This window comes from Eretmochelys imbricata, chromosome 25, assembly GCF_965152235.1.
Source record: "Eretmochelys imbricata isolate rEreImb1 chromosome 25, rEreImb1.hap1, whole genome shotgun sequence".
NCBI lineage: Eukaryota > Metazoa > Chordata > Testudines > Cheloniidae > Eretmochelys > Eretmochelys imbricata.
Genome location: NC_135596.1, coordinates 7,907,537 through 7,920,928, shown reverse-complemented (window position 1 = coordinate 7,920,928; position 13,392 = coordinate 7,907,537). Strand labels below are relative to the sequence as shown.

The window sequence follows — 13,392 nt, the reverse complement described above, 5'->3', positions numbered from 1 at the left end:
GGGCACAAAACTCTTGCTAGACAGAACTGTTGCAGGATTGCGGCTTGTTAGCCGGGATTCTTAGCAGGAAGGACTCGGTGTAGGCAGGATTTTGAGAGACCCTTCAGAGAACTCAGCCTGTTCTTCCCTCTTTCTCTAGTTCCTCATTTGAGTTCCTTCCTCTGCCTCACTCCCCCATACACTCTTTCTTCCTAGTAAGAAGTTATGAAAGAAACCCAGTGAAGATGGCAGGTTTCAGAGTAACAGCCGTGTTAGTCTGTATTCACAAAAAGAAAAGGAGTACTAGTGGCACCTTAGAGACTAACCAATTTATTTGAGCATGAGCTTTCGTGAGCTACAGCTCACTTCATCGGCTGCATACTGTGGAAAGTGTAGAAGATCTTTTTATACACACAAAGGATGAAAAAATACCTCCCCCCACCCCACTCTCCAGTGACCACTCTCCTTACAATGTGTATGATAATCAAGGTGGGCCATTTCCAGCACAAATCCAGGGTTTAACAAGAATGTCTGGGGGGTGGGTAGGAAAAAACAAGGGGAAATAGGTTACCTTGCGTAATGACTTAGCCACTCCCAGTCTCTATTCAAACCTAAGTTAATTGTATCCAATTTGCAAATGAATTCCAATTCAGCAGTCTCTCGCTGGAGTCTGGATTTGAAGTTTCTCTGTTGTAATATCGCAACTTTCATGTCTGTAATCGCGTGACCAGAGAGATTGAAGTGTTCTCCGACTGGTTTATGAATGTTATAATTCTTGACATCTGATTTGTGTGCATTTATTCTTTTACGCAGAGACTGTCCAGTTTGACCAATCACCATCACAGGGCCTAATCACATCAGCCACACTATCAGAGGCTCGTTCACCTGCACATCTACCAATGTGATATATGCCATCATGTGCCAGCAATGCCCCTCTGCCATGTACATTGGTCAAACTAGACAGTCTCTATGTAAAAGAATAAATGGACACAAATCAGATGTCAAGAATTATAACATTCATAAACCAGTCGGAGAACACTTCAATCTCTCTGGTCACGCGATTACAGACATTAAAGTTGCGATATTACAACAGAAAAACTTCAAATCCAGACTCCAGCGAGAGACTGCTGAATTGGAATTCATTTGCAAATTGGATACAATTAACTTAGGCTTGAATAGAGACTGGGAGTGGCTAAGTCATTATGCAAGGTAACCTATTTCCCCTTGTTTTTTCCTACCCACCCTCCAGACATTTTTGTTAAACCCTGGATTTGTGCTGGAAATGGCCCACCTTGATTATCATACACATTGTAAGGAGAGTGGTCACTTTAGATAAGCTATTACCAACAGGAGAGTGGGTTTGTGTGTGTGTGTGTGGGGGGGAAACCTGGATTTGTGCTGGAAATGGCCCAACTTGATTATCATACACATTGTAAGGAGAGTGATCACTTTAGATAAGCTATTACCAGCAGGAGAGTGGAGTGGGGGGAGGTATTTATTCATGCTTTGTGTGTATAAAAAGATCTTCTACACTTTCCACAGTATGCATCCCATGAAGTGAGCTATAGCTCACGAAAGCTTATGCTCAAATAAATTGGTTAGTCTCTAAGGTGCCACAAGTACTCCTTTTCTTCTTCCAGTGAAGATGGGATCCTAGTTCAGATTAATCATGCTGTTTTCCTGTTATGCTATTATTAGCTGGACAGTTGTATGACTATTCATAGCATTTATAATTGTGCAAGCGAAGCAAGGGGTTAATCGAGCCTCATGCTTCAGGGCATGGTCAGCTGGTCCTGACAAAGGTCAGGAAGGGATTGTTCTTCCATGCACAGCAATTCGCAAAGGGCCAGATGCATTTTGCGGCTTTCTGGCCTTCCTCTCAGATCTCTGGGATTGGCCATTACCAGAGCCAGGATACTGGTCAGTCTAGGCAGGCCAGTGGTGTTATCTGGTGTGCGCATCCTGAGCTTGCTGCATTAAAGGATTACGGCAAATAGTTCAATTTCCTGTATCACAAACAGGCTTTTGATCAATAATACACTCAATCCATTTCAGCCACACACTTGACACCATGGGACTCCAGACAGATGGCTGGTTCTCACCCTTAGACATAGACAACTCACTGTTTCTTGACCAAGCTACCCTGCACATGCCTTCCTGCTCCCACATGCATAGGTGGCTCCCTGATGGAGTTAATGTGCCTCAGTAAACAGCCGCAATGGGACAATCCTGGTCCCGTTTAGTTCAATGAGAGTTTTGTCACTGGCTTTAGCGGGAGCAGGAATTGTCCCCATGACAGTACTTATACAGCACCTTCCGTTGGAAGAGCTCAAAGTCCTTTACAACTCCATGTGAGTTAGGCCTCACCATACCCTGTAAGGCAGGTCGGCCTCATCATCCCCTTTTGTGGGTGGGGGAACCGAGGCACAGGGAGGTCACACTGCAAGTCACGCACCCAAGGTCACACAGTGCATCAGTGGCAGAGTCTGGAATGTGTGATGTGCAGGCTGTGGTCCTGACCACTATCCGCACGCCCTCCCTGTCACATACTAACCCCTGCCAATGAAAACTGTGAACACAAGTTTGTGAATCTGACTCATTCTTCACAATAAAGCTACAGGGTAAAGGGAGGCCCCTCCGTGCTAGCTAGGCCTGCTGAGGGAACTCACATGCTCACGGCTGGAGGATAGCTAGTTTCTGACTGGACAGAAGGAAGTTCTGGTCTAGGGCTTAAATCATAGGGCTAGCTGCCAGGAGGCCCAGGCTCTATTCCCAGGCTCCGGCTCCCCCTTACTGGCAGCCTTAAGTAACCATCAGCCGAGAAGGGGGCAATAAGTGAGTTTGCTTTCACAACGGTTAGCCCCCAGTTCCCCTTTTCCTTCCGCAGTAGCATCTTGTGGCTGCAGCACAAACCTCAGGCCCAGCCTCTTGCAAAATCCCAGAACTCAAGAACTAGGGCTTGAAAATGTTGCCTGCAGCATTTCAGATGATGTCAGTGGGACAGTCACATACATGCAGCCCGCCACCCCCGGGAGGAGAGGGGTTAAGCCCTCACTGCCAGGGGGCAGAAAATGCCCGACCAGGGTCCTTTTCCTCTACGTTCTCAACAGCAGGGGCCTTTCAGATACCCTGGACGTGACTCAGAGACCAAGTTCTTTGGGGGCAGGGACTGTCTTTTAGTTCTGCGTACAGCGCCTAGCGCCACAAGCTCCTGGTCCATGGCTGGAGTGCTGAGACACGACTGCAATACAAACACATAAGTAATGACAATTGTGATCATCACTCTAATCAGAAAAGGTTCCACCTTCTGTAAGGCTCCCAGGGGCTGGATTGGCCTCCCACTGGTAATTTTAATTACTAGGGCCCCGATCCTCGGCTGATTTTTGTGGAAGTTAGGAACCTAAGTACCTTTGAGGACCCGAGTCGAGGACCCTTGGCTTGGAGCCAGGGGGGTCCGATTTGACATTCCAATGATTGGGAGAGGTTGTGTTTCACGCCCACCTTGCACTGGTGCAAATGACAACACAAGGTACCAGGAGATGGAATTTAGCACTTAGTTTGTCTCCCTGGCTTCTTAATTTCTCTCTCTTCTGCTGTTATTTCTCTTTGAAACCGCTTCATTTAACTGGGAGACAGTTTGTACGTTTAGTGTCATCCCAGCCCAACGGCAAGTGCCTTCCTGCATTCACCCAGCCCAATGAGTCTAGATCAGATTTACAGATTTTGTAAGGCCAGAAGAGACCATTAGATCATCTACTCTGACCACCTGTATAACACAGGCCATTCCATTTCACCCATTTACCCCTGCACTGAGCCCAGTAACATGTGTTTGACTAATACACCTCTTCCAGCAAAGCAGCCAGTCTGGATCTGAAGAGATGGAGAATCCACTACTTCCCTTGGGAGCGTGCCCCGTTGATTAATCACCCTCACTTATTTCTCTGCCTTATTTCTCATGTGAGTTTGTCTGGCTTTCACGCCCAACTATTTCTCCCACACCCTCGTGGAGGAGCTGGCTTTAGGTGTGAGTCTAGTGGCTGCTACTCATCTGTTAGCTGTGATGAGTGAACACTAATAACGAAACCTAGGGCCTGATGCCCCATTACGCGGCACCTTGTGCAGCCAGCCATTCACAACAGGACGCAGAGGGTGTAAAATACTGCTAAATTGATGCCGTCAGTGACGATACGGTACGCAGGGCAGCGGGGATTCTAGACCAACTTGTTTGTGCCCTAGTCTGACACGCGATGCTTCATCACTGGCTGTCACCGGCGCTTACATTTGCTAACTGCCTCTCCCCCCACTCCCCCCGACAGCTCAGATTTTTTGCACAGATAAAGATCTGACACAACTTCACCAGCGATCTTGAACACCATCTCAGCCTTGTTTCAAAGTGCAATTCCAGTCGGGAAAGCAAGAAGGAAAAACAAAGACAGCACAAAGCGGGGCAAAGCATCACTTCCAAAAGGGGGGAAAACTTAATACCCCCTGAACTATCCAAAAGACTGAGAGAAGGATAGTGCATTACCAGCCAGGAAAATCAAAACCAATCCAAATGACTAGAGCAAACAGGAACGGGGTGTCCAACTGCCCCGGCACAAAACCCCACCTAGGACCTGAGAACCCAGGTGTGTTTGATCTGCCACTTACGGGAGTACGAGTAACAGGAAGGATGAGTAACCTTGAGGTCAGAGCACAGAGGGGGCTGTCAAATGCCCAGTTCCCAGCTCTGCTATCAACTTCTTGTACGGCCTTCGGCTAGTCACGGAACAACGTCGTGCCTCAGTTTCCTCATTTGCAAAAGGGGGCTGATACGCCTGACTCGCCTCGCCAGGGCAGGGGTGGGAGAGCTATGTGAAGTGCCTTGAGATGCTCAGAGAGGAGCGGGGAGCATCGGAGCTTGCGGGGCAGCCAGCTAATGCGGAGGGGGGTGGGGGGTGGCAAAGCCTCTAGCTCGCTCCCCCGGCTCTGCAGGACCAGGAGAAGGGAAGGATGGAAGACACAGAGGGAGTAGATATCTTGGGGGAGGAGTCCTGCTTGTATCCGCAACCACACTCTGAAAAGGTGCACCGTGCTGCTGCTTCTCTTGTTCGGGGTGTTTTTTTTTTAATCACACCTCTCGGCATGACTGAGAGCCATCCTCACGCTGTCTGTATTTAACCCAGGGGCAGATTCAGCTCTGCACCGACACTGGGACAGAGGCAGCTGGCATCTCACCTATTCAGGATCTCCTGAGCCCTCTGGCACAGGCTAGGGCAGCCTCAGAATGACTTTCAATTGAGACCAGCCAGGCTGGTGGGGTGCATAGGGGTCGTTTAAAACCAGACAAGCCAAAGGCCTGACTGTAGGGGCAAGTCTCACACTGCTCCCCACACAGGGGACCTTTCCTGGTGCGTGGATATTGTGGGGATGGGGTCTTTGGAATCCCCTCGAGAGACAGGGCCTGCCCCTGCCTCAGTATTGGCCGCGCTTTCCCCTCTGTGTTCACACTCGCTGCTGTGTCCCGTCCTGGGGAGGCAGAATGGGATTGTCCAAGCTGGAATTTTGCCTACAAATCTGACTCCTCCAAAACGTGTCATGGGCTCCTTGGTGGTCAGAGCCTTGAGAGATGGTCTTGTGGCTACAGGACAGGCCTAGGGATCAGAAAACGTGGGTCCCCCAAGGTCTTATAGACTGTGATCCAATCAGCCCTTTACTTTCGCTTTGTTAAGCTGAATAGCTTGAGCTCCTTGCATCTGTCACTATAAGGCATGTGTCTAATCCTTTAATCATTCTCTCTGTTCTTCTCTGACCCCTCTCCAATTTCTCAGCAGCCTTCTTGAATTGTGGGCACCAGAACTGGATGGACTGTTCCAGCAACGGTCGCACCAGTGCCAAATACAGAGGTAAAATAACCTCCCGCCTACCACTCCAGGCTCCCCTGTTTATGCAGCCAAGGATTGCATTAGCCCTTCCGGCCACAGCACCACATCGCGTCATAAGAACACAAGAAGGGCCACACTGAGTCAGACCAATGGCCCATCCAGCCCAGTATCCTGTCTACTGACAGTGGCCAATGCCAGGTGCCCCAGAGGGAGTGAACCTAACAGGTAATGATCAAGTGATCTCTCTCCTGCCATCCATCTCCACCCTCTGACAAACAGAGGCTAGGGACACTCTTCCTTACCCATCCTGGCTAATAGCCATTAATGGACTTAACCTCCCTGAATTTATCCGGTTCTCTGTGCCGCTGATTCTCTCTCCTACGCCCCCACGTCTTTTTCGGAGTCAGGACGTTAGGCGTTCCCTGCTTTGGCCTTCCCATCTGTATCTCTGGAGGGCAACACTGAGCTCCCTCTCGGTCATGTTGTGATGCCCAACAGCTGGCCAAAGAGTTACAGCTTTCTGTAGCTCCCAGAGGTGGCACCTCCTGACACCAGGTTTGACAGCAGCGGAGAGGTCCCCCATTGCAACACCGACACAGCTCACACCTGCCTAGCTGGCAGAGCACGAGCTGGGCTGTGGTCTCTGCCTTGCTCTCTTCGTGCGTGGAGATGACGGTGCCGCTGAAAAGCCGAAGCAGCAAGAACACTTCTGAGAAGCAGGGCCAGCACGTCAGGGTCCCTCCAGCCCCCTGGGTAGCTCACAGGCCCTGGTGGGCAGGGCCAGGGAAATCAAAAGCACCACGCTGCCTGAACCCCTCCATCACCATCAGTCCCTAGCCCCCAGGTACAGCGCAGACCCTCACCCCCAGCGCAAACAGCCCCCGACAGCCAGGCCCTATCCTGGGCAGCTGCGGGTGAGAATCCAGCTGAACAACAGCCACAGATAAGGAACAAGCCAGCGTGCGGCCAGTAAGCAGAACATCCCCCCTGCTGTCAGCATCCAGCCCGCTGGGCTCCCCAGCGCCCCCAGCTTCCCTGGCCCTCCCTGCAGACCTGGACGACGCAGGGATGTTAATTCTCATTCAGCCCCAGCCCCAGAGGGGCTCACCTGGCAGCCCCAGGGTGTTACTGGGGAGGGAGCAATGACTCCAGTGGGTGCAGGGGCAGGGCGCAGTGACACGCGGTGAGTGCAGAGCAGGGCCAGGTGCAGTGACCCCAGTGGGTGCAGGGATGCCCAACAGTGGCAGAGCAGGGGGCAGTGCCCTGGCCTTTGCAGCATGGCTCTGATCTGCTCTACTTACCATGGTGTCCCTGCAGCCTGGGGGTCCTGCTCTTCCTGCTGCAGCCCCGAGACGGGGTGGGGTCGGGTCCTCGGGGAGGGGCTGCTCTGGGCTCCTGTCACTGGGGATCAGGGAACATGATGACTCCCTGACACTGACTCTCCTCACTTTGCTTTTCTGCAGCAACTGACAAAAGTGCAACTAAAATGAGGACTGATTTCCTTTGTCACCCCTCCCCTCCCCCCCGCTTCCTCATTTGAAGCTGAGTGGCGAAGGGGAGGGGGGGAGCAAGTGCTGTCCACCTGTGAGAGCTGGCACTGGGCACGGGGAAGCACCCACTGGGCACCCATGCCTGGGGTGTGGAGCAGGAATAGCGCCCCGAGGAATAGCGCTCTCGAACAGCCTGGCATTTGGGCGGCAGCTGGCTGCCTGGGGAAGCATATGGCTCTGGAGGGGCTCTGAGCAGTGCCTGCTGGAAGTTGAGATTACAAAACAATTTCCATTCTAAGCAGCTGTTTTCCGACTCCCATGGATTCTGGGCCGAAATGAGCCTCCGGGCTCAAGCGGATTATGGTTTAATTTATCTACTGTTTTGCTTGTGCAAAGTTTGAGCAAAATCTCCTGGATCAGTTTTGACTGGCTGAGCCCCACCCCACTCTTGCCCTCCCCTTCCTGTCTGCAGAACCGATGGCTGCTCTGGGTGTGCTGCAGAGATAACTCCAAGCCGGCTGCGCTCTGACACCCGCCTGCACAGAGCCCTCGGCAAGGAGCACGGCTTGCGGCTGGGACCACGCTTGATAAAATGGCCCGGCTAAAACGGGAACAAATCCATGGCTGCCTAGCACTTCCCAAGCATTGCCATGTGTCACGCTGCAGCCGAGCAGGGGCCGAACTCACATCCCCCCTGTGGCAAAAGCACAGGCCCCTTGCCTCATCTGCTAAAGGTGAATCTCCTTTAAGCAGTACGGGGCCTATGCCACACAGCTGAATCTTTCTAATCCATCTGCTCAAGGACAGTGGTCCACGTAGGTGCACACACACACTAGCCACTTCATTGCAGGAATACACCACAGGCACTGGAGCAGGGATCCCAGCTTTCGGCCGAGCCCCCTGATGTTTAGGGCTGCTCTTGTCCTGGGTGCGAGGCTCAGGGCCACCGCTAATAAAGCCACAGCCCTTCTGAGCATGCTCAGTCAGGAGCCGCTAATGTACTTGTGAAAACAGCCCCTAGTGAAGCCCTGCCCATTTGTGACATCACAACCGACTGTCTCCGCCCAGCCCCAATCGGTGTTGCCTGCTTTGGAGACTATGGGCCAGGTTTTCGTCAGCGCCCAGCCAGTGAGCTCCCTGGGGCTCCTCCCTCTGCAAAGGGGCCGCTCCCTGCATGGGCAGCACGTTACCGACGGCGCCGCTGGCTGGGCCAGGGCCGCCCCCAGATTCAAATGCAGACAGACAGTGGGGGAAATCACCTGCTAACTAACCAGGAAGTCATGGCATGGCTCCAGCCCATAATACTCTGGTGACCACTTTACTGCATCCCTCTTAATGTACAGCCCGGATATAGCCTTATAAATAACCAGGGGCTCTTCTCTCATGCACAGCGGAGCGCCTCTCTGTGGCAGTGGGGAGCAGTGGTCCAATTCCCCCAGGCTCCTGGTCCACCAGTTCTGTAGATACCCCCGTCTCGGGCATTCCCAGCAAAACTGCATCTGTTCCTGGCCTTGGCTCCTCCAGGTGGTTGCCACCCAAGGACGGAGGTGCCTGCATGTCATTCTGCTCCCAAGGGCCTTACCATCCAACCATCGCTTCACTGGACTTGAAAAAACAAGGGGCCAATTTGCTCGAGGATGGTACCTGGAATCGACGCTGGCTGGAGTGTATTGAAACGTTGGGTACAGCCCATCCCATGTCATAGAATCATAGAATATCAGGGTTGGAAGGGACCTCAGGAGGTCATCTAGTCCAACCCCCTGCTCAAAGCAGAACCAATCCCCAATTTTTGCCCTAGATCCCTAAATGGCCCCCTCAAGGATTGAACTCACAACCCTGGGTTTAGCAGGCCAATCCTCCAACCACTGAGCTATCCCTCCACACTTGGGCCCAGCTCTTTGTCTTTAGTGTAATAGGCATGGGGTTGTTTTCGGAAAGCTTGTTGCCTTAGCACTTCCCCCTCCAGGCTAGGATGGATTAGATCCCCATGAGCTCTTATCTTCCTGCCCATCGATAGCCAGGTGGGCTCGCACCCAGCGCAGTCAGAGCACTGGTTCTGTATTTCCAGAGAAATCGAGCTAGCTTCATTCCCGAGCTGCCATTAATCATCTTTTCATCCCCTCTTTAAAGATCCTCTCAGCTCTCTCTGTGAGGCCATTGCAGGCTGGATGAGATGTGGAAGTTTGCATAGGTTTAATCCCATGTTTGTTCAGAAAGTCTTTGAATTCCATGCTTGTAAAAGCTGGTCCGCTGTCTGTGCCGAGGACTCCCTGGTAGCCCGTGTGAGGTTTAAGGCTGTTAGAGCCGTTCCCAGGTAGCAGTGCAGGTCGTTGAGCTCATCCCATGCTCATGGGGCAGTTTGATGCCTGGCATCAGGGAGGGACAAGGGAAAAGCGTCAAATCATTGCAGGTCTCCTGGGCCTTGGGCCAGTGGCACACGCTGTTTGCTGCCGTCTACAAGAGTCTGCAAACTTCCGCTTTCAAGGTGACCTGCAAAGCGTGTGCATGTACGTGCCCACGTGTGTGTGTGTGGCCTGTATGCGATGTGCGCACACACGTGTGTTTGTGAGCAAGCACAAGTGTGTGGGTGTGTGTGTGTCCACACGCATGCATGTGTGTGCATTTTCTAGCCAGTGCCAATCTGACCCCCGAGCAGTAGTGTTTAACGGCCGTTACCGTCGCACAGCTCTGGGCGGCCTGTGCAAAGTGTGGGTGAATTCGCTGCCGTTCCTAGGGGAGCCCCACACTTGTCCCCCCTCGTCGGCAGCCTCGTGAGAGAGGCCCCAGCACGGGGCTGCGGAGTCCGGCCTCCCCTCTCGCACCCAGAGACGCTCACTCCCAGGGCGGGCCGGCCAACTGGCTGAATCAAACGGGAGTGAAGCAGGGCTGGGCCTGGGGATAAACAGGGCAGTTTGGGGCTTGCGAGCCTTTATTTGGCTCCACATTCTTGTAAAACTCCAAAAGGCTGCTGCTGATCTCGCTGGCAAAGTCAGCGAGGAAAGGACTGGCAGATAACGACCAGCTTTGCTGCTCCCGCTGGTGGAGGACGCTGATGGGTCGTGCCTGGGGAGAGGCTTGTCCTGTCCTGCGGAGCTGTCCTCTCTGCAGCGCCTGAGCGATTCCGCTCATGGGCCCAGCGAACAAGACTGGCCTTTTTCTCAACCCGTAGGGGAGAGGGGGCTGGACAGGGCTGGGCTTCTGGGGCATCGGTTAGCTGTGCCTTGCGCTGCTGCGTGTCTCATTGCATCGATGGCGGCGCATTAAAGGGTTATGTCACGCGGGTCAGTTCGGCGGATGTCTACGATGGAGGGGCGCGTGTGAAACCAAATGCCAGCGAAAAAGCTGGTAGGCAACTGACACGCCTAAGCCAGCATGGGAGCTGCATGCCAGCTAACCTTGTCTGTGCAGAAACAAAGGGAAATGATCAACGAAGAACCACTGACAATCACAGGAAATGGACGCCATTGAGGTACACCCACGGGTGGAGCACTATGAATAGCCAGGCAGAGATGGTCTTTAGAAACGCCTACTGTGTCTAGTCTCAAACCCCAGGGCGATGATCAGAGGCACCGGTCACAGCATAACCAACAAAGGGTTACGTACCCGCTCAGCCCCCATGGGCGTTAGCAAGGATTGAAACTTGGCCCATCACCACTACGGGTGCAGGCCGCAGAGTCTCGAGCCAAACGAGAGCTCCTGTAACTGGGCTACAGTCATAGCCTCATGCAGCTGGATGCTCAGGAAACGATACCGTTGCCTGTATTTGCAGCAGGCGTCCAATCTGACCCAGGAGGAATTAATGATCTCCGGGCAGGTAAATAGACAGGCAAAAAACGTCCCAGTCATTTTGTTGGTTTGCTGGAGTTTTGCTCATTTACCAGGCTCAAGTCCCGCAGCGGCTCAAGTCCCTCAAGCCCCTTGTCGTTCAAATGCGCTGTTGTCAGAAACGTTCAAACTCGGCTGCCTGGAGCGAGACCCCTCCAGCTGAATGTAGCCACCCACAAGTAGAGGCAGCCTGATTTGCAGAGGCACCGAATGCGCACAAACCCGCCGGAGCGGGGGGTGGCAATCAGCAAATCAGACTGTTTATTTCAGACTGGGCTTTGAAAGGCTCTTTAAGGAAATTAGGCAGTGGGGGAAGGGCACCTATGGATTTAGGGGTCCAACTGTGGGCCCTCAGGGTTGAACATTTTGGCTTGTGTTTGCCCCTTTTCATGGCTCGGGGCCATCACTCACTAGGGATAACTAGTAGCATTTGGCAAAGAAAAGAAACACCCGTGGAAGGAGCTGGATTGTACGTGCGATCGCTTGGAAAGCCACATGCACTGCTGCGGTCCTTGCTCAGCAGTGCAAAGAGTAGCTAAGAAGCGTAAGGGCTTATCTCAGGAGGATCTTACATCTCTGCAAGTGAAGGGGTGAATCTGTGATACGCCCTCCCAGGGCAGGGAGGGGCCCAGAATAAACAAGCAGCCAGGGTTAACGGATCTACCAAGCTCTGAACACTACAGCAAGACCCACATAACTAGGGTGCTGTTCTTCTGTGTCTCTGCAGTGTGATGCTGGTGAGCTGGGACAGGTCACCCTCCTGCTATTGATTGCTCCACACACAGGACCATATTATGGAATAAGTCTCCTAAATTCCGCCTGCCCACTGACAAATCCCTGCCCATTCGTAAGAGTTATAATGCCAGCCTCTAAATGGTAGTGAACCCACCACACCTGCAATTCTTTAGCATGCAACCAGGACTGCAGGGCCTGTCTATGCTGGGGATATCTGCATCCCTGCAATTCTACACCGTAGCGGCAACCCAGAGTAAGCCATACGGGGTCAGCCCCATAGTGCATCAGTGCAGGATGTCTGCACTAGGGGGTGGGAGGAAGGGATGTTGCAGAGATGGGATAAAACCCATAAAACCCAAGAAGCCATAAATCTGGCCAGTGGGGAAGCTGGATCAAATGAACTAAAGTCCTCAGCTCCACCACTGTGTTAAGGGTCATTTAGTGTCTCAGGCTTTGCTGTTAGATTTGAAAACATTATAAACCAGCACTAAGAGACTCAGCCTCCTGTTGGGCAATCTGGCCATGGCAAGTGATGGTTTGATTTTTGTTTCTCTCATATGGAATAAGAAGAAAGCAGGATTTCCTGCCCCGAAACTATTTCAGACTTGGAGGAGGGTTGTGCATGGATGCGGAAGGACATCTAGTGGCTGATAACTGCACGGCACCCCAGGTTCCTACAGGCCGGTTTCCTTCCCTGAGATGATCATCTGGCTACGTCTGGAGGACAGAAGTCGGACAACGGTGACAGCTATTGAATCACCCAGGCCAATTCCTGAAGCAGTTCAGGTTTGATCCTCGCTGCAGCTGGGCAGAGGCAACTAGTGTTGCCAGCGCTGGGGATATTTGGGGGTTTTCTTAAAGCTCCAGCTCCTGGAATCAGGCTAGTTTGCCAGAATCCCCACGATCGTTTCAAAAGAAAAGGTTCCAGCCATCATGGCAACAGAGATGGAAAACGTGAGGTGAGTGCACCTGAGAGGCTCAGAAATGAGAATGCAAATTAAAAGTCCCCCCCCTTTACTAGTTAAAAGAATCTTGTGATTTGGGGGGTCTGATTCCTCATTTTTGAACCCATGGAGTTGGCCATATAATGTCTTTGGGAGCCTCAGGATGCTGAGCTAAGCTGGCCACTTTCTCATAGACTCAGTGTCTTTCCTTTGGCTTCTTGCTCCTGCCTGATCGCAAGACTGGCTGCATTCAGCCCTTCTCCTCATTCCAGCCAGGCAGGACCCAGGTAAAACACTCCCCACCTGCCACTCACCGTGATGTCCTGGTCCATCCTTCAGGGTCGTGGCGTGTGTGCATGGTGCAGGGATAGGTGTCATCTGCTCCAGAGATGGGTGGGAAGCTCCTATGGGCTGAAGCCATGAGACAAACCTGCAGGGAGCAGCCAGCTGGGATCCAATGACAAGGCAGGAGGGGAAGGGAAGAGCAGGCAAGTCACCTGGCAGAAAGGAGGCAGCAAAGCAGGTGCAAATTCAACGTGTCCTGCCCCCAAGCTT

The 13,392-nt window shown here is 52.6% G+C and overlaps 1 protein-coding gene across 1 annotated transcript in view; it reads right to left on the bottom strand.

The window, feature by feature from the left end:
* MYO1F (myosin IF) overlaps positions 1–7,276 on the bottom strand; it is a 46,412-nt gene extending 39,136 nt beyond the window's left edge. Inside the window, exon 1 of the mRNA XM_077841918.1 lies at positions 7,145–7,276. Within this exon, the coding sequence (XP_077698044.1) occupies positions 7,145–7,147 (3 nt within the window). The 5' untranslated portion in view covers positions 7,148–7,276. The remainder of the gene's footprint in view (positions 1–7,144) is intronic.
* Between the last annotated feature and the right edge of the window lie 6,116 nt (positions 7,277–13,392).